The sequence below is a fragment of the Lonchura striata genome, chromosome 32, assembly GCF_050655825.1.
Source record: "Lonchura striata isolate lonStrDom1 chromosome 32, ASM5065582v1, whole genome shotgun sequence".
Lineage (NCBI taxonomy): Eukaryota > Metazoa > Chordata > Aves > Passeriformes > Estrildidae > Lonchura > Lonchura striata.
Genome location: NC_140734.1, coordinates 6,702,333 through 6,729,590, shown reverse-complemented (window position 1 = coordinate 6,729,590; position 27,258 = coordinate 6,702,333). Strand labels below are relative to the sequence as shown.

Here is a 27,258-nt window from a genome sequence, read left to right as displayed (position 1 = left end):
GGACACACAGACAGGTGGCACAGACACACGGACAGGTGACACGGACACACAGATAGGTGACAGGGACACACGGACAGGTGACATGGACACATGGACAGGTGACACAGACAGACAGGTGACAGGGACAGACACACGGACAGGTGACATGGACAGACACACAGACAGGTGACATGGACACACAGGTGACACAGACACAGACAGGTGACACGGACACACGGACAGGTGACACTGACAGACAGACAGACAGGTGACACGGACACATGGACAGGTGACACAGACAAGTGACAGGGACAGACACATGGACAGGTGACACGGACACACGGACACAGGGACAGATGACACAGACAGACAGGTGACAGGGACAGACACACGGACAGGTGACATGGACAGACACACAGGTGGCCCAGACACATGGACAGGTGACATGGACACACGGACAGGTGACACTGACAGACAGACACACAGACAGGTGACATGGACACATGGACAGGTGACACGGACACACGGACAGGTGACACAGACAAGTGACAGGGACAGACACATGGACAGGTGACACGGACACATGGACAGGTGACAGGGATACACAGACAGGTGACAGGGACACATGGACACACAGACAGGTGGCGCAGACACACGGACACAGGGACAGATGACAGGGACACACAGACAGGTGGCACAGACACACGGACAGGTGACACGGACACACGGACAGGTGACAGGGACACACGGACAGGTGACATGGACACATGGACAGGTGACACAGACAGACAGGTGACAGGGACAGACACACGGACAGGTGACATGGACAGACACACAGGTGGCCCAGACACATGGACAGGTGACATGGACGCACAGACAGGTGACACTGACAGACAGACACACAGACAGGTGACATGGACACACAGGTGACACAGACACAGACAGGTGACACGGACACACGGACAGGTGACACTGACAGACAGACAGACAGGTGACATGGACACATGGACAGGTGACATGGACGCACAGACAGGTGACACTGACAGACAGACACACAGACAGGTGACATGGACACACAGGTGACACAGACACAGACAGGTGACACGGACACACGGACAGGTGACACTGACAGACAGACAGGTGACATGGACACATGGACAGGTGACATGGACGCATGGACAGGTGACACTGACAGACAGACACACAGACAGGTGACATGGACACACAGGTGACACAGACACAGGTGACACGGACACACGAACAGGTGACAGGGACACACGGACAGGTGACGGGGACACACAGACAGGTGACAGGGACACACAGACAGGTGACACTGACAGACACACAGACAGGTGACATGGACACACAGGTGACACAGACAGGTGACACGGACACACGGACAGGTGACAGGGACACACGGACAGGTGACGGGGACAGCTGGTGCCCCCCCATTGTCCCTGAGCGTGTCCCCTCCCCAGGCTCGGACAAAATCCGATTTATTCGGGGCTCCGAAAAGTCACAATTGGCCCCAAAATGGGGGGGGGAAACCCTGGGGACCCCCAAGAGGGACCCACCCGGGCAAGGGGGAGACCCCCAAACCTGGGGGCTCCTGGTGACCCCCAAAGTGGGGGGGGACCCCCAAACCTGGGGGCTCCTGGTGACCCCCAAAGTGGGGGGGGACCCCCGACCCCTCTGGGGGTGACGTCATCACCCGCGGCCCGCAGGAGGGGCGGGGCTGCGCCTGGGTCAGGGGGGTCACGGAGGGGAGACCCCCCCCAAAAAGGGGACCCCCAGACCCAGCCCCCGCCCCCACATCGCCCCCCAGCCCCCCCTGAGCCCCCCCAGCCCCTCCGGGCCCCCCCCGCACCTCGGGGCCACTCGGGCCGGGCCCGGGGTCGCCACCGAGCCCGCGCCGCCCGTCGCCATGGCAACGCCGCCGGAAACCGCGGGGCGCGCTGGGAAACGTAGTCCTTGGGTTTATTCCATTAGCGCGCGGCGCATGCTGGGAAATGGAGTCGCCGGCCCGGCGCCCGCTGCGGGCGGCGCGCGGAGCCCGCCGGGAGTTGTAGTCCGTGGCTCCGCCCCCTGGGCCGCGCCATCATGGCGGATCCGCCGGAGGAGGCGGGGGGCGACCTGGCTGTGAGTGGGGTCGGGGGGGATTTGGGGAATTTGGGGGGAATTTGGGGGGTCTGAGGGAACGGGGGGGGTTCGGCCCAGCCGTGAGTGGGGTCGGGGGAGATTTGGGGAAATTTGGGGGGTCTGAGAGGCCGGGGGGCGGTGCGGGGTCCGGAGGGGAGACTCGGGGGGCTCTGAGGGCTGGGGGGGCTGTGGGGGGGTCTCAGGGGGGCTCGGTCGGGTCCTGGGGGGTGTGAGGGGGGCTGGGGGGGCTGTGGGGGGGTCTGGGGGGTGTGAGGGGGGCTGGGGGTTTATGGGGGGATCTCAGAGGTTCTGGGGGACCATAGGGACACGGGGGATGGTTTTTGGGGCTGGGGAAGGTTTTTGGGGCCGGGGGCAGGTTTTTTGGGGTCCATGGGTACCCAGGGTGGGTTTTTGGGGCCGGGGTCCCCGCAGCCCTTCCCCAGCCCCGTTCCCACGGCCCGGGGGTCTCAGGCTGTGCCCCCGCCCGGGGGTCTCGGGCTCTGTCCCATCCCGGGGGTCTCAGGCTCTGTCCCATCCCGGGGGTCTCAGGCTGTGTCCGTCCCCATCCCGGGGGTCTCAGGCTCTGTCCCATCCCGGGGGTCTCAGGCTGTGTCCGTCCCCATCCCGGGGGTCTCAGTTTGTGTCCCATCCCGGGGGTCTCAGGCTGTGTCCCCGCCCGGGGGTCTCAGGCTGTGCCCCATCCCGGGGGTCTCAGGCTCTGTCCCATCCCGGGGGTCTCAGGCTGTGTCCCATCCCGGGGGTCTCAGGCTCTGTCCCATCCCGGCGGTCTCGGGCTCTGTCCCGTTCCCCCATCCCGGGGGTCTCAGGCTGTGTCCCATCCCGGGGGTCTCAGGCTCTGTCCCGGCCCGGGGGTCTCAGGCTGTGCCCCATCCCGGGGGTCTCAGGCTCTGTCCCATCCCGGGGGTCTCAGGCTGTGTCCGTCCCCATCCCGGGGGTCTCAGTTTGTGTCCCATCCCGGGGGTCTCAGGCTGTGTCCGTCCCCATCCCGGGGGTCTCAGTTTGTGTCCCATCCCGGGGGTCTCGGGCTCTGTCCCATCCCGGGGGTCTCAGGCTGTGCCCCATCCCGGGGGTCTCGGGCTCTGTCCCATCCCGGGGGTCTCAGGCTGTGTCCGTCCCCATCCCGGGGGTCTCAGGCTCTGTCCGTCCCCAGCGGGCCGGCCCGGGGGTCTCAGGCTGTGTCCCATCCCGGGGGTCTCAGGCTCTGTCCCGGCCCGGGGGTCTCAGGCTCTGTCCCATCCCGGGGGTCTCGGGCTCTGTCCCGGCCCGGGGGTCTCGGGCTCTGTCCCATCCCGGGGGTCTCAGGCTGTGTCCGTCCCCAGCGGGCCGGCCCGGGGGTCTCAGGCTGTGTCCCATCCCGGGGGTCTCAGGCTGTGTCCGTCCCCATCCCGGGGGTCTCAGGCTGTGTCCCATCCCGGGGGTCTCAGGCTCTGTCCGTCCCCAGCGGGCCGGCCCGGGGGTCGCGGGGCCGCGCCGGGGCCGGCAGCGGCTGGAGGCGCTGCTGAACCGCAGCCTGCGCATCCGCATGTCGGACGGGCGCACGCTGGTGGGAGCGTTCCTGTGCACCGACCGCCAGAGCAACGTCATCCTGGGCTCGGCGCAGGAGTTCCTCAAGGCCGCAGGTTTGGGGGGTCCTGGGGAGGGTTTTTGGGGTGTCCTGGGGGGGTTTGGGGGGTCCTGGGGGGGTTTGGGGGGTCTCAGGGGGGTGGGAGCGTTCCTGTGCACCGACCGCCAGAGCAACGTCATCCTGGGGTCAGCACAGGAGTTCCTCAAGGCCGCAGGTTTGGGGGGATTTGGGGAGGGTTTTTGGGGTGTCCTGGGGGGGTTTGGGGGGTCCTGGGGGGGTTTGGGGGGTCCTGGGGGGGTTTGGGGGGTCTGAGGGGGGTGGGAGCGTTCCTGTGCACCGACCGCCAGAGCAACGTCATCCTGGGCTCGGCGCAGGAGTTCCTCAAGGCCGCAGGTTTGGGGGGATTTGGGGAGGGTTTTTGGGGTGTCCTGGGGGGGTTTGGGGGGTCCTGGGGGGGTTTGGGGGGTCCTGGGGGGGTTTGGGGGGTCTGAGGGGGGTGGGAGCGTTCCTGTGCACCGACCGCCAGAGCAACGTCATCCTGGGCTCGGCGCAGGAGTTCCTCAAGGCTGCAGGTTTGGGGGGTCCTGGGGGGATTTGGGGGGTCCTGGGGGGGTTTTGGGGGGTCCTGGGGGGGTTTGGGGGGTCTCAGGGGGGTGGGAGCGTTCCTGTGCATCGACCACCAGAGCAACGTCATCCTGGGCTCGGTGCAGGAGTTCCTCAAGGCCGCAGGTTTGGGGGGATTTGGGGTTTTTTGGGGAGTTTTTTGGGGTGTTCTGGGGGGGTTTGGGGCACTTTGGGGGGGTCCTGGGAGAGTTTTTGGGGTGTTCTGGGGGGTTTGGGGGGTCTCAGGGGGGTGGGAGCATTCCCAAGCTCTGACCACCAGAGCATCATCCTGGGCTCGGCGCAGGAGTTCCTCAAGGCCGCAGGTTTGGGGGGATTTGGGGTTTTTTGGGGAGTTTTTTGGGTTATTTTTGGGTTTTTGGGGGATTTTTTGGGGGTTTTTGGGTTTTTTTGGCTGACTCTGAGGGTCTGGGGGAGGTGGGATCGGGATTTTCCTCTGCTCCGCTGCCAGAGCGGGATCCTGCGCTTGGCACAGGAACTGCTGAGGGCTGGGGGGTCCCTGGGGCTTTTTTAGGAGGTTTTGGGGTTTTCTGTGGGGTTTTTTAGGGGTTTTTTGTGGGATTTTTTAGGGTTTTTTTTGTGGGAGTCTTTGGGGGTTTTTTGGTTATTTTTTAGGAGAAGGGTTTGGGTTTTTGTGGGGTTTTTTGTGGGACTCTTTGGGGGTTTTTTTGGTTATTTTTTAGGAGAAGGGTTTGGGTTTTTTGTGGGTTTTTTTTGTGGGTTTTTTTAGTATTTTTTGTGGGAGTCTGGGGTTTTTTTGTGGGAGTCTTTGGGGTTTTTTTGGTTATTTTTTAGGGGAAGGGTTTGGGTTTTTTTGTGGGAGTCTTTGGGGTTTTTTTGGTTATTTTTTAGGAGAAGGGTTTGGGTTTTTTGTGGGATTTTTTAGGGTTTTTTTGTGGGGTTTTTTAGTATTTTTTGTGGGTTTTTTGGTTTTTTTAGTTATCTTCTAGGGGAAGGGTTTGGGGTTTTTGTGGGAGTCTTTGGGTTTTTTTGGTTATTTTTTAGGAGAAGGGTTTGGGTTTTTTGTGGGTTTTTTTGTGGGAGTCTTTGGGTTTTTTTGGTTATTTTTTAGGAGGGTTTGGATTTTTTTTTGGTGGGGTTTTTGGATTTTTTGGGGGTTCTGAGCCCTTTCTCCCCCTGCAGACGCGTTCCCGGGCAGCGAACCCCGAGTCCTGGGGCTGGCCATGGTCCCCGGGCACCACATCGTGTCCATCGAGGTGGAGCCCCCCTACCCCTGAGGGACCCCAAAATCACCTGAGGGACCCCCCAAAACCACCTGAGAGACCCCAAAAACACCTGATGGACCTTCTGGATGGACCCCAAAAACACCTGATGGACTCCTAAACACCTCAAGGGACCCCAAAACCACCTGAGAGACCCCAAAAACGCCTGATGGACCCCCTGGATGGACCCAAAAAACACCTGAGGGACCCCCAAAACCACCCAATGGACCCCCAAACACCTGATGGACCCCCCAAATCCACGTGGGGACCCCCCAATCCCCGATCGACCCCCCCCAAGACCTTGAGGTTCCCCCAGAAATGTCCCTGGGGGTTTGGGGGTCCCCATTAAAGCCCCCCCGGTGACGCTGGCCCCGTGTGACGCTCGTGGCTGTCGTCCCCCCCCCAAATTCCTGAGCCCCCCACCCAAATTCCTGCACCCCCACCCAAATTCCTGAGCCCCCCCAAATTCCTGAGCCCCCCACCCAAATTCCTGAGCCCCTCACCCCAAATTCCTGAACCCCCACCCAAATTCCTGAGCCCCCCACCCAAATTCCTGAGCCCCCCAAATTCCTGTCCCCCCCCCAAATTCCTGAACCCCCCACCCAAATTCCTGAGCCCACCCAAATTCCTGAGCCCACCACCCAAATTCCTGAGGCCCCCCCCCCAAATTCCTGAGCCCCCCACCCAAATTCCTGAGCCCCCCAAATTCCTGAGCCCCCCACCCAAATTCCCGCCCCTCCCCCAATTCCTGAGCCCCCCCAAATTCCTGCCCCACCCCAAATTCCTGCCCCCCTCCCCAAATTCCTGCCCCCCCAAATTCCTGCCCCCCTCCCCAAATTCCCGCCCCCCCCCAAATTCCTGCCCCCCACCCAAATTCCCGAGCCCCCCCCCCCAATTCCGCCCCTCCCCCACGGAGCCGTCGGGCTTTGCCATTAATTTAATCTCAGGTACAAAATAGCTTCTGGGGGGGGAGGGGCGGGGAGGGGGAGCACCCGCCCCTCCCCCACCCCCACAGCACCGGGGGCCGGGCGGGGGGAGGGGAAGGGGGGCCGGGGGGGGGGGAGGGGCGGGGCGGCCGCAGGGCCCAGCACCATGATGGGGGTGGGGGAGGGGCGGGGGGGGGAGGGGTGACGACCCTCCCCTCCCCCCACAAAGGTCAGGGGTCACCGGGTGACGGGGACAAGGGGGGGGGAGGGGTCACCGGGGTCACGGTGACCGAAAAACCGCCCCCCCCTCCCTCCCCCAGACCCCTCCCCCACCCCTGGGAGTCGGGGACCCCCGGCCCGACCCCCCCAATAAATAACGCGACCCCTCCCCCCCCCTCCCCGCGTATAAATTAAAAAAGAGGAAAAAAAAAAACAACCAAAAAAAGAAAAAAGCAAAAAACCCAAAAAACGAGGCTCGGGGAAGGGGGGGAGGGGCACCCCGAGGCCCCTCCCCCCGCGGGGGGGCTCCGGCCGCCCCCCCTTTTTTTGGGGGGGAGGGGGTAGCACAGGCCCCTCCCCCCTTTGCACCATGGTTTGGGGGGAGCCCCTCCCCCCCCAGAGACCTGAGCCCCACCCCGCGCGGGGGGAGGGGCGAGGGGGGCACCCCCCCAAAAAAAAATCCTGCCCCTCCCCCCCCGCGCCCCTCCCCCCGGCCCCGACCCGTATGGGGGGGAGGGGCGCTGTTGGGGGCGGGGCGAGTTTTTGGTTGAATCTTGGCAAGGGGTCCGACCCCCCCCCAAAAAAAGTGCCCCTCCCCCCCTCCAGCCCCTCCCCCCCTTTAATGCTGAGGGGAGGGGGCGAGGACCCCCCCCTTGTGTTGGGGGAGGGGCACGAGCGCCCCCAAAATGAGGGGGGAGGGGCTTTCCCCTCCCCCCACCCCCCTGTGAGTTCTCAGCCCCCCCAAAAGGTGGGGGTGGGGGAGGGGAAAGCCCCTCCCCCCCTTGGCGGGCCGGGCGGGGGAGGGGCTTTGGGAATTCCTAGAAATCGGGATTTTCGTATAAAATCGGAGTTTTCCACCCAAACCGGACGGATTTTGGGGCGATTTCTCCGCCAATAAATAAAAAGTGTTCGTGGGGGGAGGGGCGGGGCCCCTCCCCCGCCGGGGGGGCCCTGGGGGGGGCCGGACTCATCTGGGGGTCGGCGGCGTCACCTGGGGGGGAGGGCGGGGGAGGGGTCACGGGGGGACCCGCAGGTGTCCCCTCCCCTCCCCTCCCCCCCCCGAGGGTCCCGGGGTGTCCCCACCCCAGGGTGGCGCCGGCACAGGTGTGCCCAGGTGTGCCCAGGTGTGCCCAGGTGTGCCAAGATGTCCCCAGGTGTGCCCAGGTGTGCCCAGGTGTGCCCAGGTGTGTCCCCAGGTGTGCCCAGGTGTGCCAAGATGTCCCCAGGTGTGCCCAGGTGTGCCCAGGTGTGCCCAGGTGTGTCCCCAGGTGTGCCCAGGTGTGCCAAGATGTCCCCAGGTGTGTCCCCAATGTCCACAGGTGTGTCCCCAGGTGTGTCTTCCCACCCCCAGGTGTGTCCCCATGCCAAGTGTGTCCCCACACCACATGTCACCCCACACCAGGTGTATCCCCAGGTGTGCCAGGTGTGTCCCCAGGTGTATGCCCAGGTGCCCTGAGATATCCCCAGGTGTGCCCAGGTACCCCATGTGTGCCCAGCTGTGTCCCCAGCTGCCCCCAGCTGTGCCAGGTGTATCCCCAGCTGTGCCAGGTGCCCTCACGTGTCCCCAGGTGTATCCCCAGGTGTGCCCAGGTGTATCCCCAGGTGTGCCAGCTGTCCCCAGGTGTCCCCAGGTGCCCCCGGGTGTATCCCCACGTGCCCCCACGTGTCCCCACATGTCCCCAGGTGTCCCCATGTGTCCCCAGGTGCCCCCAGCTGTGCCAGGTGTATCCCCAGGGGTGCCACGTGCCCCCAGGTGTGCCCAGGTGTATTCCCAGGTGTATCCCCAGGTGTGCCAGCTGCCCCCAGGTGTGCCATGTGTATCCCCAGGTGCCCCCAGGTGTCCCCAGGTGCCCCCACGTGTCCCCACATGTCCCCAACTGCCCCCAGGTGCCCCCAGCTGTGCCCAGGTCTGCCCCAGGTCTGCCCAGGTGTGCCAGGTGTATCCCCAGGTGTCCCCAGCTGCCCCCAGGTGTATTCCCAGGTGTATCCCCAGGTGTATCCCCAGGGGTGCCAGGTGCCCCCACGTGTCCCCAACTGCCCCCAGGTGCCCCCAGGTCTGCCCAGGTGTGCCAGGTGTCTCCCAGGTGTCCCCAGGTGTGCCCCAGGTCTGCCCAGGTGTGCCAGGTGTCTCCCAGGTGTGCCCAGGTGTGCCCCAGGTCGTGCCAGGTGTCTCCCAGGTGTCCCCAGCTGTGCCCAGGTGTGCCCCAGGTCTGCCCAGGTGTGCCAGGTGTCCCCAGCTGTGCCCAGGTGCCCCCAGGTCTGCCCAGCTCTGCCAGGTGTCTCCCAGGTGCCCCCAGCTGTGCCCAGGTGTGCCCCAGGTCTGCCCAGGTGTGCCAGGTGTCTCCCAGGTGCCGCCGGCGCCCCTCACCAGGGTGAAGCCGTCGTAGATCTGCATCAGCTCCTCGGTCTTGTACTGCTCGAGCACGACGACCCCGGCCAGGCCGGCGCCGCGGCGCCGCGCGCAGCCCTCGCAGTGCACCAGGTACGTGTTGCGCCCGCCCGTCTCGCTCGTCACGAACAGGATGTTGAACACCTCCACCTGCGGCCGGGCACGGCAATGGCCAGGGAGTGACCGCGGACACGCCACGGACACGCCACGGACACACCACGGTCACAGCAATGGTCAGGGAGTGACCGCGGACACGCCACGGTCACGGCAATGGTCAGGGAGTGACCACGGACACGCCACAGACATGCCACGGACACACCACGGTCATGGCAATGGTCAGAGAGTGACCGCGGACACACCACGGACACGCCACGGTCACGGCAATGGTCATGGCAAAGGTCAGGGAGTGACCGCGGACACGCCACGGACACGCCATGGACACACCACGGTCATGGCAATGGTCATGGCAATGGTCAGGGAGTGACCGCGGACACGCCACGGACACGCCATGGTCATGGCAATGGTCAGTGAGTGACCATGGACACCCAATGGTCAGGGCAGTGGTCAGCGGAATGGCCAAAGCCACCCCATGGCCAAGGAAAAGGTCACCCCATGGACAAGGCCAATGTCACCCCAAGGCCACCCCAATGCCACCCCAATATCACCCCAATGTCACCCCAATGTCACCCCAGTGCCACCCCAGTGCCACCCCGTGCCTGTGGCACTCACGTCGCACTCGTTGCAGCAGTAGCTAATGTCACCCCAATGTCACCCCAATGCCACCCCAATATCACCCCAATGTCACCCCAATGTCACCCCAGTGCCACCCCAGTGCCACCCCAATGCCACCCCAGTGCCACCCAGTGCCACCCCGTGCCCCGGGCACTCACGTCGCACTCGTTGCAGTAGTAGCTAATGTCACCCCAATGTCACCCCAGTGCCACCCCAATGCCACCCCAGTGCCACCCCAATGTCACCCAGTGCCACCCTGTGCCCCCCGTGCCCCGGGCACTCACGTCGCACTCGTTGCAGTAGTAGGCCGGCTCGTCCTTGACGCGGCCCTGGTAGGCGATCTTCTTCCCGGCGCGCACCAGGCTCTCGCGCTGCACCTGGCAGTGCTTGATGGACTGCAGCAGGCAGTACCTGCGGGCACCGCGCTCAGCGTGCCGCCGTGCCACGCCCAGGCCGCCGTGCCGGCCGTGCCAGCACCCACGGGACAGCTGGGTCACTGTGCCACCACCCACGGGACAGCTGGGCCACCGTGCCAGCACCCACGGGACAGCTGGGCCACCGTGCCGGCCATGCCAGCCGTGCCAGCACCCACGGGACAGCTGGGCCACCGTGCCACCACCCACGGGACAGCTGGGCCACCGTGCCGGCCATGCCAGCCGTGCCAGCACCCACGGGACAGCTGGTCAGCATGCCAGCCATGCCAGCCACAGGACACCTGGGTCACTGTGCCAGCCACGGTACACCTGAGCACAGCACCCACGGGACACCTGGGTCACTGGTGCCACCACCCACAGGTCACCTGGGCCACCTGTGCCAGCCCCATGGGGACACCCGAGCACCTGTGCCAGTGCCCATGGGACACCTGGGTCACCTGTGCCAGCCACAGGGACACCTGGGTCACCTGAGACACCAAGTGCCCCTGTCCCGTGTGTCCCCATGCCACGTCCCTGTCCCCGTCCCCAGCCTCTCCACATCACTCCTGCCCTGCCTGTCCCCAGGTGTCCCCACGTGTCCCCAGCTGTCCCCACGTGTCCCCAGGTGTTCCCCCTCACTTGATCATCTTGTAGAGGTCGGGGTCGCTGATCTTGACAGTCCTGGCCACGTTCCAGGAGACGTGGATCATGGGCACGATGGACTTGACGTTCTTCACCTCGTTCCACTCGTAGCGCTCCAGGGCCAGCTGGTACTGGTACGCTGGGGACAGGGACAGCGGCACGTGGCGGCCACCGGCGGTGTCCCCAGTGTCCCCCCGGTGTCCCCGGTGTGTCCCCAGTGTCCCCAGTGTGTTCCCAGTGTCCTCAGTGTCCCCAATGTCCTCAGTGTCCCCAATGTCCCCAGTGTCCCCCCGGTGTCCCCCCAGTGTCCCCAGTCTGTCCCAAGTGTCCTTGGTGTCCCCCCAGTGTCCCCAGTGTGTCCCCAATGTCCCCAGTGTCCCCAGCAGTGTCCCCCCAATGTCCTCAGTGTCCCCCCAGTGTGTTCCCAGTATCCCCAATGTCCCCCCAATGTCCCCAATGTCCCAAATGTCCCCAGTCCCTGCAGTGTCTTCAGTCCCCCCCAGTCCCCCCAGTGTCCCCGGTGTCCCCGGTGTCCCCGGTGTCCCCGCGCCCCTCACCGGTCAGTGGCCCCACGTTCCAGGCGATGTCCCCTCACAATGTCCCCAGTGTCCCCAGTCCCCCCCCAGTCCCCCCCAGTGTCCCCGGTGTCCCTGTATCCCCCATGTCCCCAGTCCCCCCCAGTCCCCCCCAGTGTTCCCAGTGTCCCCCGTGTCCCCGGTGTCCCCGCGCCCCTCACTGGTCAGCGGCCCCACGTTCCAGGCAATGTCCCCAATGTCCCCCGTGTCCCCCAATGTCCCCCGTGTCCCCGGTGTCCCCGTGCCCCTCACCGGTCAGCGGCCCCACGTTCCAGGCAATGTCCCCAATGTCCCCCGTGTCCCCCAATGTCCCCCGTGTCCCCCGTGTCCCCGGTGTCCCCGCGCCCCTCACCGGTCAGCGGCCCCACGTTCCAGGCAATGTCCCCAATGTCCCCCGTGTCCCCCAATGTCCCCCGTGTCCCCCGTGTCCCCGGTGTCCCCGCGCCCCTCACTGGTCAGCGGCCCCACGTTCCAGGCAATGTCCCCAATGTCCCCCGTGTCCCCCAATGTCCCCCGTGTCCCCGGTGTCCCCGTGCCCCTCACCGGTCAGCGGCCCCACGTTCCAGGCGATGTTGTTGCACCAGCCCGTGGCCTGCACCCAGTGCACGGTGCCGGCGTTGATCCACACCAGGTCCCCGGGGCGCTGCACGAACCGGTACACCGGGATGTTGGAGCGGTACAGGTCCTCCAGGATGGGCCACCACGAGCCCGTCAGGTAATCCACGCCGTGCCTGCGCCGGGGGCGTGGTCAGCGACGGCCCCGCCCGCGCCCGGACACGCCCCCAGCCACGCCCACCTGAGACACGCCCACCTGAGACACGCCCACCTGAGACATGCCCACCTGAGACACGCCCACCCGAGACACGCCCACCTGAGACATGCCCCACCTGAGACACGCCCACCTGAGACATGCCCATCGAGCCACGCCCACCTGAGACACGCCCACCCGAGACACGCCCCCAGCCACGCCCACCTGAGACACGCCCACCTGAGACACGCCCCCAGCCACGCCCACCTGAGACACGCCCACCTGAGACACGCCCACCTGAGACACGCCCCCAGCCACGCCCACCTGAGACACGCCCACCTGAGACACGCCCACCTGAGACACGCCCACCTGAGACACGCCCACCTGAGACACGCCCACCCGAGACACGCCCCCAGCCACGCCCACCTGAGACACGCCCACCTGAGACACGCCCACCTGAGACACGCCCACCCGAGACACGCCCACCTGAGACACGCCCACCTGAGACACGCCCACCTGAGACACGCCCACCTGAGACACGCCCACCTGAGACACGCCCACCGGGACACGCCCCCAGCCACGCCCCACCTGAGACACGCCCACCTGAGACACGCCCCCAGCCACGCCCCACCTGAGACACGCCCACCTGAGACACGCCCACCTGAGACACGCCCACCGGGACACGCCCCCAGCCACGCCCCACCTGAGACACGCCCACCTGAGACACACCCACCTGAGACACGCCCACCTGAGACACGCCCACCTGGGACACGCCCACCTGATACACACCCACCTGAGACACGCCCCCAGCCACGCCCCACCTGAGACACGCCCACCTGGGACACGCCCACCTGATACACACCCACCTGAGACACGCCCCCAGCCACGCCCCACCTGAGACACGCCCACCTGAGCCACGCCCACCTGAGACACGCCCCAGCCACACCCCACCTGAGACACGCCCACCTGAGACACGCCCACCTGAGACACGCCCATCCCCTCCCCAAATCCCTCCCTGGGGCTGGGCAGGCTGGCCACGCCCACTGCTCTTGGCCACGCCCACGGCGCTAGGCCACGCCCACTACTCTTGGCCACGCCCACTGCTCTTGGCCACGCCCCACGTGGATCCACACCCACTGGCTCCACTCAGGCCACGCCCACTTTTATGCAGGCCACGCCCACCCGCTGCAGATGTTCTCGCGTGAGTGCTGCCCCAATAACCACACCCCCCTTTAAACCACGCCCACTTTCATGTAAAACGTAATTATGCAGACCACACCCTAATTTATGCAGATGACACCCTATTTTATGCAGACCACACCCTAATTTAGGCAGATGACACCCTAATTTATGCGACCCGCACCTCCTTTTCCATAGACCCCACCCATGGTCTCCCAGTAGTGCTGCCCAAGTAACCCCGCCCCTTTCACTGACCACACCCTTTAAGCAAACTACCCCGTTTATGCAGACCACACCCTAATTTATGCAGACCACACCCTAATTTATGCAGACCCAACCTAATTTATGCAAGCCACGCCTCCTTTTACAGACCCCACCCACCCATCACAGCGTTGATGGTAGTGCGCCCGCAGTAGCCCCGCCCCTTTGGCCACACCCTCTTTCTATGGACCACCCCCACTTTTATTCATACAATGCCTTAATTTATGCAGGCCACACCCTAATTTATGCAGATCCATACGAATTCATGCAAACCACCTTTTACAGACCCCACCCATCCATCACAAAAGGTGGTGATAGCAGTGCTGCCCAGGTAACCCTGCCTTTCACTGGCCACGCCCTTTATGCAAACCAACCCCACTTTTATGCAGACCACACCCTAATTTATGCACACACCATAATTTATGTAGACCACGCCCTAATTTATGCAACCCACACCTCCCTTTCAATACACCCCACCCATAGTATCCCAGTAGTGCTGCCCAAGTAACCCTGCCCCTTTGGCCACATCCTTTATGCAAACCACCCCAGTTTTATGCAAATCACCCCCTAATTTATGCAGACCACGCCCTAATTTAGGCAAACACACCCTAATTTATGCAACCCACACCTCCTTTTCAATACACCCCACCCATAGTATCCCAGTAGTGCTGCCCAAGTAACCCCGCCCCTTTCACTGGCCACACCCTAATTTATGCAAACAACCCCCTAATTTATGCAGACCATGCCCTAATTTATTCTGGCCCCGCCCACCTGTCGCAGAAGGCGGAGATGGTCTCCCAGTAGTGCTCGTGCACGGCGAACCACTCGCAGTCGCCGGGGCCGATGTTGATGTTCACCGAGCAGAAGTTGTTGTTCTCCTGGTGGCCTGCGGGGGACGCTGTCACCGTCACCGTCACCGTCACCGTCACCGCCACCTCGTGCCACCCCCCGGGACACCGAGACCGGGGGGCTCTGCCCGCTGTCCCCCCACCGCTGTCGGTTTTGTCGCCTCCCACGAGAAAAGAATCCCACAAAAAACCAAAAAAAAACCCAAAAACCCCCCCCAAAAAACCCAAAAAAACCCCAAAACAAACCAAAAAAATTTCCCAGGAATATTCCTCAGAAAAATCCTCCCCAAAAAACATCTCAAAAGAAACGGCAGGAAAAAATCCTAAAAAAAGTAAAAAAAAAGCCAAAAAATCCCCCAGGTGTGTCCAGGTGTTCCCCAAGTGTACCTAGGTGTGTCAAGGTGTGTCCCCAGGTATCCCCAGGTGTTCCCTGGGCATCCCCAGGTAACCCCAGGTGCACCCAGGTGTGTCCCCAGGTATCCCAGGTGTGCCCAGGCATGCCCAGGTGTGTCTCCACATGTCCCCAGGTGCCCCCAGGTGTATCCCTGGGTGCCCCCAGGTGTCTCCAGGTGTATCCCGGGTGTCCTCAGGTGTCCCCAGGTTCCCCAGGTGTTCCCTGGGCATCCCCAGGTGCTCGCAGGTGTGTGCCCAGATGCCCCCAGGTGCCCGCAGGTATCCCCAGGTGTATGCCCAGGTATCCCAGGCGCCCCCAGGTGTGTCCCCAGGTGTCCCCACATGCCCCTAGGTGCCCACAGGTGTGTCCCCATATGTCCCCAGGTATCCCCAGGTGTCCCCAGGTGTGCCCGCAGGTGCCCCCAGGTGTCCCCAGGTATCCCCGGTGTCCCCAGGTGCCCCCAGGTGTATCCCCTGGTGCCCGCAGGTGTGTCCCCACCTGTCCCCAGGTGTCCCCAGGTGTTCCCCAGGTGCCCCAGGTGTGTCCCCACGTGTCCCCAGCTGTGCCCAGGTGTCCCCAGGTGCCCCAGGTGTGTCCCCACATGTCCTCAGGTGTGCCCAGGTGTTCCCCAGGTGTCCCAGGTGTGTCCCCACCTGTCCCCAGGTGTCCCAGGTGTGTCCCCACGTCCCCAGGTGTGCCCAGGTGTTCCCCAGGTGTCCCAGGTGTGTCCCCACATGTCCCCAGGTGTATCCCCAGGTGTCCCCAGCTGTGCCCAGGTGTTCCCCAGGTGTCCCAGGTGTGTCCCCACACGTCCCCAGGTGTGCCCAGGTGTGCCCAGGTGTGCCCAGGTGCCCCCGGTGCGCGGCGCTGACCCGGCGTGCGGCTGCCGGGCACTTTCATGTAGAGCTGCACGGTGTTCATGCCCAGGATGGTGTGGCCCACGTGGCTCAGCATGTTCCCCGTGGAGGAGACACGCATGAAGGCCGGCAGCTTCAGCAGCTCCTGCAGCTGCGGCTTCCACCTGCGCAACGGGGACACGGACGGGACGGGGAGGGGACGGGGAGGGGACAGGACAGGGACAGGGACGGGGACAGGGACAGGGACAGGGACAGGGACAGGGACAGGGACAGGGACGGGGACAGGGATGGGGAGGGGACGGGGAGGGGACGGGGATGGGGACAGGGATGGGGACAGGGATGGGGACAGGGACAGGGAGGGGACAGGGACAGGAATGGGACAGAGGAACAGGGACAGGGATGGGGACGGGGAGGGGACAGAGACAGGGATGGGGACAGGGACAGGGACAGGACAGAGACAGGGGACAGCACTGTCACCCACTGAGCCCCCAAATTCACCCCACAGGTGACCCTGCAGCACCCACAGGTGTCCCTGACCCCCCCCATCGTCACCCAAGTGTCCCCACCCCCACATTCTCACCCAAGTGTCCCCACTGTCCCCCACCCCCACCCTCTGTCCCCCAGCTGTCTCCCCCCACCCCAGTGTCCCCAGTGTCACCCCAGTGTCACCCCTGTGTCCCTGCTGTCCCCCCGCTGTCCCCGCTGTCCCCTCTATCCCCAGTGCCACCCCAGTGTCCCCGCTGTCCTCGCTGTCACTCTGCTGTCCCCAGTGCCACCCCAGTGTCACCCCCGTGTCCCTGCTGTCACCCCGCTGTCCCCTCCTGTCCCCAGTGCCACCCCTCTATCCCCAGTGTCCCCCCGCTGTCCCCTCTATCCCCAGTGCCACCCCGCTGTCCCCTCATGTCCCGCTGTCCCCAGTGCCACCCCAGTGCCACCCCTCTGTCCCCACTGTCCCCTCCTGTCCCCGCTGTCCCCTCTGTCCCCGCTGTCCCCAGTGCCATCCCGCTGTCCCCGCTGTCCCCTCCTGTCCCCTCCTGTCCTGCTGTCCCCAGTGCCACCCCAGTGCCACCCCGCTGTCCCCGCTGTCCCCTCCTGTCCCCGCTGTCCCCTCTATCCCCAGTGTCCCCCCGCTGTCCCCGCTGTCACCCCAGTGTCCCCGCTGTCCCCAGTGCCACCCCTGTCCCCGGTGTCACCTCTTGGCGTCCGAGAGGTCGATGTTGGTCCCGAACTTGATGATCTGGTGGGATTTCTGGTCGGGGGGGCTGGGGGGGACACGGGGTCACGGGGGGCGGGGACGGGGCCCCCGAGGGGGACGTGCCACCCCCGTGGGCGTGGGGACACCCTGGGGACACCTGGGGACACGGGGACACACTGGGGACACCCCGGGGACACCCCGGGGACACGCTGGGGACACCCTGGGGACACCCTGGGGACATGGGGACACCCTGGGGACACCTGGGGACACGGGGATACCCTGGGGACACCCTGGGGACATGGGGACACCCTGGGGACACCCTGGGGACACCCTGGGGACCCTTCAGGGACATTGGGACCCCCCTGGGGACATTGGGACCCCCCCAAAGGACAGCCGGACCCCTTGGGGACATTGGGACCCCCCCCCCCAGTGACACCCTGGGGACCCCCTGGGGACACCGGGACCCTCCCCGGGCGGGGCAGGGGTGACACGTTGTCCCCAGGAGGGGACAGGGGGTGGCCCCACCTGGGCGGGGTCTCGGTGGTGCTGTCGGGCTCCTCGGCCTCCTCGTCCTCGCTGTCCTTGTCCTCCTGCGGGGACAGTGCCACCCGTGCCACCCAGTGCCACCTCACTGTCACCTCAGTGCCACCCATGCCACCCGTGCCACCCACTGCCATCCAGTGCCACCTCAGTCACCTCAGTGCCACCCGTGCCACCCGTGCCACCCAGTGCCGCCTCAGTGTCAACCCAGTGCCACCTCAGCCCCCAGGTGCCAGCTCAGGACGCTGGGGGACACTTGGGGACACTCCAGGCATTCCAGGGGACACTTGGGGACATCCAGGGGGCTCCAGGACACACCCCCAGCCCAGCAAGGGACACCCAGGGACACCAGGGGACACCTGGGGACACCCTGAGGACTCCTGGGGCTCCTTGGGGACACCACAGGACACCTGGGGACACTTGGAGACACCCTGAGGACTCCTGGGGACACCTCAGAGCCACCAGGGGACACCTGGGGACACCTCAGGGACACCAGGGGACACCTGGGGACTCTTGGAGACACCCTGAGGACTCCTGGGGACACTTGGGGACACCATGGGACACCTGGGAACACCTCAGAGCCACCAGGGGACACCTGGGGACACCCTGAGGACTCCTGGGGACACCTCAGGGACACCAGGGGACACCTGGGGACTCTTGGGGCTCCTTGGCGACACCAGGGGACACTTGGAGACATCCTGGGGACACCTCAGAGCCACCAGGGGACACTTGGGGCTCCTTGGGGACACCGTGGGACACTTGGGGACACCCTGAGGACTCCTGGGGCTCCTTGGGGACACCCTGGGGACACGAGTCCCCTGCATCCCCCATGTCCCCCTGAGCCCACTGTCCCCCATGCTGTCCCCAGGTGTCCCCCACGTGTCCCCAGGTGTCCCCTCCCCTGTCACCTGCAGGGACTCCTGGCAGGAGCTCACCTGTACTGGGTGTACTGGGAGATGCTGGTGTGGGGTCCTGCTGTGTCCCCTGTCCCCGGGCTGTGTCCCCTGTGTGTCCTCATGTCCTGTCAGTGTCCCCAGGTGTCCCCAGGTGTCCCTGTCCCCGTCCCTCACCTGCAGGGACTCCTGGAAGGAGCTGGCCTGGTACTGGGCGTACTTGGCGATGGTGGTGTGCGAGCGGCTGCTCTCGCAGGGCCACACCTGCCGCGTGCCCGACAGGTCCCAGTTCTGGTCCGAGGGCTGCTGCACCTGCGTGCGCACCTCGACCGCGTGCTCGCCGCTGGCCTCCACCAGGGTCTTGGTGCTGAACAGCCCCAGGTCTGCAGAAACGGCGGGGTTTGGGGTGTTTCGGGGGGTTTGGGGTGTTTTGGGGGGTTTGGGGCGTTTCGGGGGGTTTGGGGTGTTTTGGGGGGTTTGGGGCGTTTCGGGGGGTTTGGGGTGTTTTGGGGGGTTTGGGGCGTTTCGGGGGGTTTGGGGTGTTTCGGGGGGTTTGGGGTGTTTTGGGGGGTTTGGGGTGTTTCGGGGGGTTTGGGGTGTTTTGGGGGGTTTGGGGCGTTTTGGGGGGTTTGGGGTGTTTTGGGGGGTTTGGGGTGTTTTGGGGTTTGGGGCTTTTCAGGGGGTTTGGGGGGTTTGGGGCGTTTCAGGGGGTTTGGGAGGTTTTAGGGGGTTTGGGGCGTTTTGGGGGGTTTGGGGTGTTTTGGGGTTTGGGGTGTTTTGGGGGGTTTGGGGTGTTTTGGGGGGTTTGCGGTGTTTTTGGGGGTTTGGGGCATTCTGGGGGGTTTGGGGCGTTTTGGGGGGTTTGGGGCGTTTTGGGGGGTTTGGGGTGTTTCGGGGGGTTTGGGGCGTTTTGGGGGGTTTGGGGCGTTTTGGGGGTTTGGGGTGTTTTGGGGGGTTTGGGGCGTTTTGGGGGGTTTGGGGTGTTTTGGGGTTTGGGGTGTTTTGGGGGGTTTGGGGTGTTTCGGGGGGTTTGGGGCGTTTTGGGGGTTTGGGGTGTTTTGGGGGGTTTGGGGCGTTTTGGGGGGTTTGGGGTGTTTTGGGGGATTTGGGGTGTTTTGGGGGGTTTGGGGCATTTCAGGGTTTGGATCATTCTGGGGTTTGGGTTATTTTTGGGTTATTTTAGGGGGGCTTTGGTTAATTTTGGGGGTTTTGGGGTGATTTGGGTTATTTTTGGGGCTCAATAAGGCACAGGGACCCCGCCAGCCCCCGGATGACCGTGATGGGGGGATTGGGGTGATTTTGGGGTGGTTTTTGGGGTTTTGGGTGTTTTGGGGGATTTTTGGGGTGATTTTTGGGGTTTTGGTGATTTTGGGGGTTTTGGGGGATTTTTGGGGTGATTTTTGGGGTGATTTTGGGGTGGGTTTTGGGGTTTTGGGGGTTTTTGGGGATTTTTGGGGTGATTTTTGGGGTTTTGGTGATCTTGGGGGTTTTGGGGGATTTTTGGGGTGATTTTTGGGGTGATTTTGGGGTGGTTTTTGGGGTTTTCGGGGATTTTTGGGGTGATTTTTGGGGTTTTGGTGATTTTGGGGGTTTTGGGGGATTTTTGGGATGATTTTTGGGGTGGTTTTGGGGGTTTTTGGCTCACTGAGGCGCAGGGACCCCGCCAGCCCCCGGATGACCGTGATGGGGGGATTGGGGTGATTTTGGGGTAGTTTTTGGGGTTTTGGGGGTTTTTGGGGATTTTTGGGGTGATTTTTGGGGTTTTGGGGGTTTTTGGGGATTTTTGGGGTGATTTTTGGGGTGGTTTTGGGGGTTTTTGGCTCACTGAGGCGCAGGGACCCCGCCAGCCCCCGGATGACCGTGATGGGGGGATTGGGGTGATTTTTGGGGTGGTTTTGGAGTGGGTTTTGGTGATTTTGGGGATTTTGTGGATTTTTGGGGTGATTTTTGGGGCGGTTTTGGGGGTTTTTGGCTCACTGAGGCGCAGGGACCCCGCCAGCCCCCGGATGACGGTGATGGGGTTCTTGGGGTCGGTGCAGAACTGCAGCAGCACCGGCGAGAAGGCGTCGCGTTTGCTCTCCAGCTGGGCGGGAAGAGCGGCGGCCAATCAGAGACCGGCATCCGACACACGGACCAATCACAGCCCGCCACCCTCGGGCACGGACCAATCAGCACCCCGCACCCAAAGCAAGACCAATCACAGCGCAGGGCCCAATCACAGCGTGCCATGACCCACCCAACAACCAGGTCAGTGGCCAATCAGGATGGAGATGGTTTAAGGCATCAGCCAATCAGAATGGAGATGGCCTGGTTCACCATTCACCAGCCAATAAGGATTCAGGTAGCCCAACCAACCAATCAGGACTTTGCTTGTTTGGCTCATCACCAGCCAATCAGGATTGAAAGGCTATGAGCTGACGGCCAATCAGCAGCGAGATTCGCTGGGAAACTCTGCCCCCACCCACTGGCCAATCCGCAGGAGGGAGGCCCCACCCAGCAGCCAATCAGGAGAGGCTCCACTCCCGTTGGCCAATCAAGGATGCTCTGGCAGATCCATCCCCTCATGACAGCCAATCAACAAAGAGCTGCCCATGATGGGCCAATCAGGATGGGAGGGATCCAGCCAGGGGCCAATCAGCAGAAAGAGGGAATCTGCCAGGGAGCCAATCAGAAGCAAGGATGCCCACCAGCCAATCAGGAGAGGGGACACCCTGGGATCCCTGGCAGGGAGCCAATCAGCAGTCAGGGCACCCTGCCAAGGAGCCAATCAGGAAGCAGGACCCTTCCCACCAGCCAATGAGCAGAGAGGACACCCTGGGACCTTCCACAGGGAGCCAATCAGCAACCAAGGAACACAGCCAGGGAGCCAATCAGCAGCCAGGGGACCCATTGTGGGAGCCAATCAGCAGCCAGGGGACCCATTGTGGGAGCCAATCAGCAGCCAGGGGACGCATGGGGGGAGCCAATCAGCAGCCAGGGGACCCATTGTGGGAGCCAATCAGCGGGCGGGGGCGGCGGCGGCAGCCAATGGGGACTCACGTAGATGCTGGGCGTGGGCGGGTTGAGCTTGTCCCGCGGGAGCTGCTCCCGCGCGTCGATGCGCGGCTTCACCGACTGCGCGGGGCACAGGTAGGACTCGCGGAACGGCCCCTTCAGCCGCGCCTGCCTGCGGGGCGGCGCCGGTGGGACCCCGGAACGGCCCGGCGCCCCCGGAGCCGCGCCAGGATTCACCCCAAAATTCATCCCAGACCTGCCCCAGGATTCACCCAGAGCCGCCCCAGAATTCAGCCAGAGACGCCTCAAAATTCACCCCAAAATCCCCCAAAATTCATCCCAGAATCCCCCCAAAATCACCTTAAAATACACCCAGAATCGCCCTAAAATCCCCCCCAAAATTCCTCCAGAACCGCCCCAAAATTCCCCCAGAACCGCCCCAAAATTCACCCCAAAATCCCTCCACATTGTCCCAAAATTCTTCCCAGAATCACTCCAAAAATCACCTCAAAATCCCCCCAAAATCACCCCAAAATTGCCCCAAAATTCATTCCAGAATCACTCCAAAATTCACCTCAAAATCCCCCAAACCTCAGTGGGCCCCCAAAGACCCCCCCAAACCTCAGTGGGACTCCCCAAACCTCCCCAAAGACCCCCCCAAACCTCAGTAGGACCCCCCAAAAATCACCCCCAAACCTCAGTGGGACCACCAAAAAACACCCCCAAACCTCAGTGGGACCCCCCAAACCTCCCCAAAGACCCCCCCCAAACCTCAGTGGGACCCCAAAAAACACCCCCAAACCTCAGTGGGACGCCCCAAAAATCACCCCCAAACCTCAGCGGGACCCCCCAAAGACCCCCAAACCTCAGCGGGACCCCCAAAAAACACCCCCAAACCTCAGTGGGACCCCCAGAAAACACCCCCAAACCTCAGTGGGACCCCCCAAAGACCCCCAAACCTCAGCGGGACCCCCAGAAAACACCCCCAAACATCAGCGGGACCCCCAAACCCATCTAAAGACCCCCCAAACCTCAGTGGGACCCCCAGAAAACACCCCCAAACATCAGCGGGACCCCCAAACCCATCTAAAGACCCCCCAAACCTCAGCGGGACCCCTAAAAAACACCCCCAAACCTCAGTGGGACCCCTAAAAAACACCCCCAAACCTCAGTGGGACCCCCCCAAAGACCCCCCAAACCTCAATGGGACCCCCCAAAGACCCCCAAACCTCAGTGGGACCCCCCAAAGACCCCCCAAACCTCAGCGGGACCCCCAAAGACCCCCCAAACCTCAGTGGGACCCCCCCAAAGACCCCCCAAACCTCAGCGGGACCCCCAAAAATCACCCCCAAACCTCAGCGGGACCCCCCAAAGACCCCCAAACCTCAGTGGGACCCCCAGAAAACACCCCCAAACATCAGCGGGACCCCCAAACCCATCTAAAGACCCCCCAAACCTCAGTGGGACCCCCAGAAAACACCCCCAAACATCAGCGGGACCCCCAAACCCATCTAAAGACCCCCCAAACCTCAGCGGGACCCCTAAAAAACACCCCCAAACATCAGTGGGACCCCTAAAAAACACCCCCAAACCTCAGTGGGACCCCCCCAAAGACCCCCCAAACCTCAATGGGACCCCCCAAAGACCCCCAAACCTCAGTGGGACCCCCCAAACCTCAATGGGACCCCCCAAAGACCCCCAAACCTCAGCGGGACCCCCAGAAAACACCCCCAAACCTCAGTGGGACCCCCCAAACACCCCCAAGCCTCAGCGGGACCCCCAGAAAACACCCCCAAACCTCAGTGGGAACCCCCAAACCTCAGCGGGACCCCCAGAAAACACCCCCAAACCTCAGCGGGACCCCCAGCCCCCCCCAGACTCACTTGCTGGCGCGCACCACCTCGGCGGCGCTGTGCCGGATGGTCAGCTGGGCCAGGGGCGGCCCCCGGGGCTCGGCCGGCTCCGAGCCCCCCAGGGCGTCGCCGCCGGGGCCCCCCCCGAGCCCGGCGATGCCCCCGGGCCCCCCGGCGCCGCTCTCCACCTTGATCAGGCGGATCTTGAGCTCCTTGGGCGGCCCCTCGCCCAGCGAGCGCAGCTTCAGCAGGTCGGCCGAGCTGACCAGGGCGGCCGGGGGTCCCGCGGGGACGGCCGGGGCCGGGGGGCCGTTGGGGGGACCCCCGCCTTTCGTCTCCAGCCTGGGGGGGGGTCCCCCTTTCTCCTGCACGCCGGGGCTCTGCAGGTCCAGCGTGGCCAGCACCGGGCGCTCCCGCTGCTCCCGCCGCTCTTTCCGGGGGTGCCGGCGCCGGGCCGGGGGTCCCCGCCGGGGGTCCCGGTGGCGCGAGGAGGGGCGGCGGTGGCGGCGGCCGCCCCCCGGGCCGGTTTTTGGGGGGGTGTCCGGGGAGGGGGGGCCGGGCCGGCCGGCCTGCTCGGCCAGGGTCTCGCAGGCGCGGCTGATCTCCTCCAGCGCCTCGGACTCGCTGCGGCCCGCGGGGGGACCCCAGCCCGGCGGTGAGGTAGCGACTTGGGGGGGCGTGGGGGGCCGCGGGGAAGCGGGGCTGGGTTTGGGGGGGCTGCCGCCGCCCGCCCCCGCCGAGGGTTTCTCAGCGGGGGCGGCAGGAGGAGGTTTGGGGTAAAACGGGGAGGTTTTGGGGTGGTCGTCCCGTTTGCCGAAGGGGTAAAGGCGGGGAGGGTCCGGGGGGTCGCCGTGGCCCGGGGGGGCTCCGAAAGGAGGGGCTTTGGGGCGGGCCAGGAGGGGGGGGGCGGGCGGGGGGGGCGGGGGGGGCGGGGGGGGAGGGGGGGGAGGGGAGACCCCCCCCTCGTCCTCCTCCTGCCGGATGGACTCGTCCAGCATCTTCATGATGTTGGCCAGCCCGTCGGGCAGGATTTTGGCAAACTCGGGGGGCTCCTCGAATTGGTCGTCCAAGGGGGGGGCCCCGAAATCGAAGAGGCGGGGGGGGACCCCGGGGGGCTCGGAGGAGGGCGGGGGAGGGGGGGGTAAGGGCGGGGGAGGGGGCTCGGGGTGCGGGGGGGTGGGGGGAGGGGCGGGGGTGCTCTTTGGAAAGGGGACCCCCGAGGAAATGGGGGGGCTGGGGGCGGGGGGGGGCGCGGGGGAGGTTCCTGAGGCATCGGGGGGGCCCTCGGAGAGGGGGGGCGGCGGGGCGTGGGGGGGGGTCCCCAGCCAAAAATCGCCGGGGGGGGGTTGGTGGTGGTGGGGGGGGGGCTCCTCCTCCTCCTCCTCTTCCTCCTTGTCCGGGTAAGGGAAAGGGGGGGTCCGGGGGGCGCCGCCCCCCCCCGTGCTGGTGGTGCTGGGGTCCGGGAAAGATCCCGGGGACCCCCCCAAAGGGGGATCGGCCCCCCCCGCGCCCCCCTGGGGCGGGGGTCCCCCGAAAAGGATCTCGTCCAGGGGGTCGCCCCCGCCCGGGTCCTTCAGCCAGGGCAGGGGGGGGGCGGGGAGCGGCTCGGGGGGGGCGCAGCAGGGGGGAGGGGCGGGGGGCAGGTGGGGGGCGGGGACCCCCCCGCCGGCCGCCCCCGGCCCCGGCGGCTCCGGAGGTTGGTAGCGGTGCTCGGGAGCCTGGGGGGACATTTGGGGACAAGGGGGGACGGGGGGGACCCTGAGTGAGACCCGGAATGGGGGGGGGGACCCTCATGTGCCCCCATATCCCTGTGCCCCCCATATCCCTGTGCCCCATATCCCTGTGCCCCCCCATATCCCTGTGCCCCATATCCCTGTGCCCCCCCATATCCCTGTGCCCCCCCCATATCCCTGTGCCCCCATATCCCTGTGCCCCCCATATCCCTGTACCCCATATCCCTGTGCCCCCATATCCCTGTGCCCCCCCATATCCCTGTGCCCCCCCATATCCCTGTGCCCCATATCCCTGTGCCCCCCCATATCCCTGTGCCCCCCATATCCCTGTGCCCCCATATCCCTGTGCCCCCCCATATCCCTGTGCCCCCATATCCCTGTGCCCCCCCATATCCCTGTGCCCCCCATATCCCTGTGCCCCATATCCCTGTGCCCCATATCCCTATGCCCCATATCCCTGTGCCCCCCATATCCCTGTGCCCCATATCCCTGTGCCCCATATCCCTGTGCCCCATATCCCTGTGCCCCCCTTTCTTTCCGCTCTGTCCCCCCATCCCCGTGTCCCCCTGTCCCCATCCCTGCTGTCCCCGTGTCCCCCATCCATCCAATCCGTGTCCCCACCCCCGTGTCCCCCCGTGTCCCCCCCATGTCCCCCTGTCCCTCCATAACATCCCTGTGTCCCCCCAGTGTCCCCATATCCCCTCCATGATGTCCCCACGCCCGTGTCCCCATGATGTCCCCGTGTCCCCATGATGTCCCCGTGTCCCCACAATGTCCCCGTGTCCCCACGATGTCCCGGTGTCCCCCCGTGTCCCGGTGTCCCCATGATGTCCCGGTGTCCCCATGATGTCCCCGTGTCCCTGTGTCCCCCCCATGTCCCCATGTCCCCATGATGTCCCAGTGTCCCCGTGTCCCCCCGTGTCCCCATATCCCGGTGTCCCCGTGTCCCCCCGTGTCCCCATGTACCCCCATGTGCCCGTGTCCCCCCGTGTCCCCGTGTCCCCCCGTGTCCCCGTGTCCCCCCGTGTCCCGGTGTCCCCGTGTTTCCCCATGTCCCCATGTACCCCCATGTCCCCTCATGTCCCCGTGTCCCATGTCCCCCCGTGTCCCCCTGTGTCCCCCCGTGTCCCGGTGTCCCCGTGTCCCCCCATGTCCCCATGTACCCCCATGTCCCCTCGTGTCCCCGTGTCCCATGTACCCCCATGTCCCCGTGTCCCAGTGTCCCGGTGTCCCCATGTCCCCACGTGTCCCGGTGTCCCCGTGTCCCAGTGTCCCGGTGTCCCCATGTCCCCACGTGTCCCGGTGTCCCCGTGTCCCGTGTCCCCCCATGTCCCCATGTACCCCCATGTCCCCTCGTGTCCCCGTGTCCCATGTACCCCCATGTCCCCGTGTCCCGGTGTCCCCATGTCCCCCCGTGTCCCGGTGTCCCCGTGTCCCGTGTCCCCCCGTGTCCCCATGTACCCCCATGTCCCCATGTCCCATGTCCCCACGATGTCCCCCCGTGTCCCCATATCCCGGTGTCCCCGTGTCCCCCCATGTCCCCATGTACCCCCATGTCCCCGTGTCCCCTGTCCCCACGATGTCCCCCCGTGTCCCGTGTCCCCCCGTGTCCCGGTGTCCCATGTCCCCCCGTGTCCCGGTGTCCCGTGTCCCGGTGCCCCGTGTCCCGTGTCCCCCCGTGTCCCGGTGTCCCCGTGTCCCCCCATGTCCCCATGTACCCCCATGTCCCCGTGTCCCCCCGTGTCCCGGTGTCCCGTGTCCCGGTGTCCCCGCGGCCGGTGACTCACGGGGCGGGGGGTGCTGGTGGCGGGCTGGCGGGGGGGTGCCCGTGGGGGGGCACAAGGCACGCAGGCGGTGGGTGCTGCTGGTGGGCGGCTGGGGGCGGCGGGCGGCGCCCCCCCGGCCCCGCCGGCCCTAAGGTCACTTGGGAGGGGCCCCGGGGGGGCGCTCGGGCACGGCCGGGGGGGCGGCGCCGGCGGGGCGGGCACCAGCCGCGGCTCCTGCGGGCACAGCGGGGTCAGGGGGACGGGGGACACGGGGACGGGGGGACGGGGGGACATGGGGGGCATGGGGGGCACAGCGGGGTCAGGGGGACGGGGGGACGGGGGGACAGGGGGACGGGGGGACAGGGGGGGCACAGCGGGGTCAGGGGGACGGGGGACACGGGGACGGGGGGACGGGGGGACGGGGGGACACGGGGACAGGGGGACAGGGGGACACGGGGACAGGGGGGGCACAGCGGGGTCAGGGGGACGGGGGACACGGGGACAGGGGGGGCATGGGGACATGGGGGGGAAATGGGGGGCATGGGGGGGATGGG

General features: G+C 65.2%; 2 protein-coding genes across 3 annotated transcripts; one reads left to right on the top strand and one right to left on the bottom strand.

Annotated features, from left to right (window-relative positions):
* Positions 1-2,006: 2,006 nt before the first annotated feature.
* On the top strand, positions 2,007-5,915 carry NAA38 (N-alpha-acetyltransferase 38, NatC auxiliary subunit). 2 transcript variants are annotated; one of them, XM_085564188.1, is made up of 3 exons: positions 2,007-2,118; positions 3,581-3,758; positions 5,468-5,915. In XM_085564188.1, exons 1-3 carry the CDS (start codon positions 2,080-2,082, stop codon positions 5,560-5,562), a joined length of 312 nt encoding a protein of 103 aa, XP_085420314.1. In that variant the 5' UTR covers positions 2,007-2,079; the 3' UTR covers positions 5,563-5,915. The 2 variants fall into 2 exon arrangements, 1 of the variants encoding a protein (XP_085420314.1); XR_014950632.1 differs by lacking the exons at positions 2,007-2,118; positions 3,581-3,758 and adding an exon at positions 4,447-4,629.
* Positions 5,916-7,468: 1,553 nt separating this feature from the next.
* On the bottom strand, positions 7,469-24,306 carry KDM6B (lysine demethylase 6B). Its single transcript, XM_085564026.1, has 13 exons — positions 23,236-24,306; positions 21,398-21,524; positions 20,336-20,441; positions 18,536-18,741; positions 17,451-17,515; positions 16,924-16,992; positions 15,746-15,894; positions 14,403-14,517; positions 11,987-12,174; positions 10,866-11,007; positions 10,098-10,224; positions 9,061-9,231; positions 7,469-7,683 (listed from the first exon to the last, which is right to left on the bottom strand). The coding sequence occupies exons 1-13, from the start codon at positions 24,207-24,209 to the stop codon at positions 7,660-7,662; spliced, it is 2,463 nt and encodes an 820-aa protein (XP_085420152.1). The 5' UTR covers positions 24,210-24,306; the 3' UTR covers positions 7,469-7,659.
* Between the last annotated feature and the right edge of the window lie 2,952 nt (positions 24,307-27,258).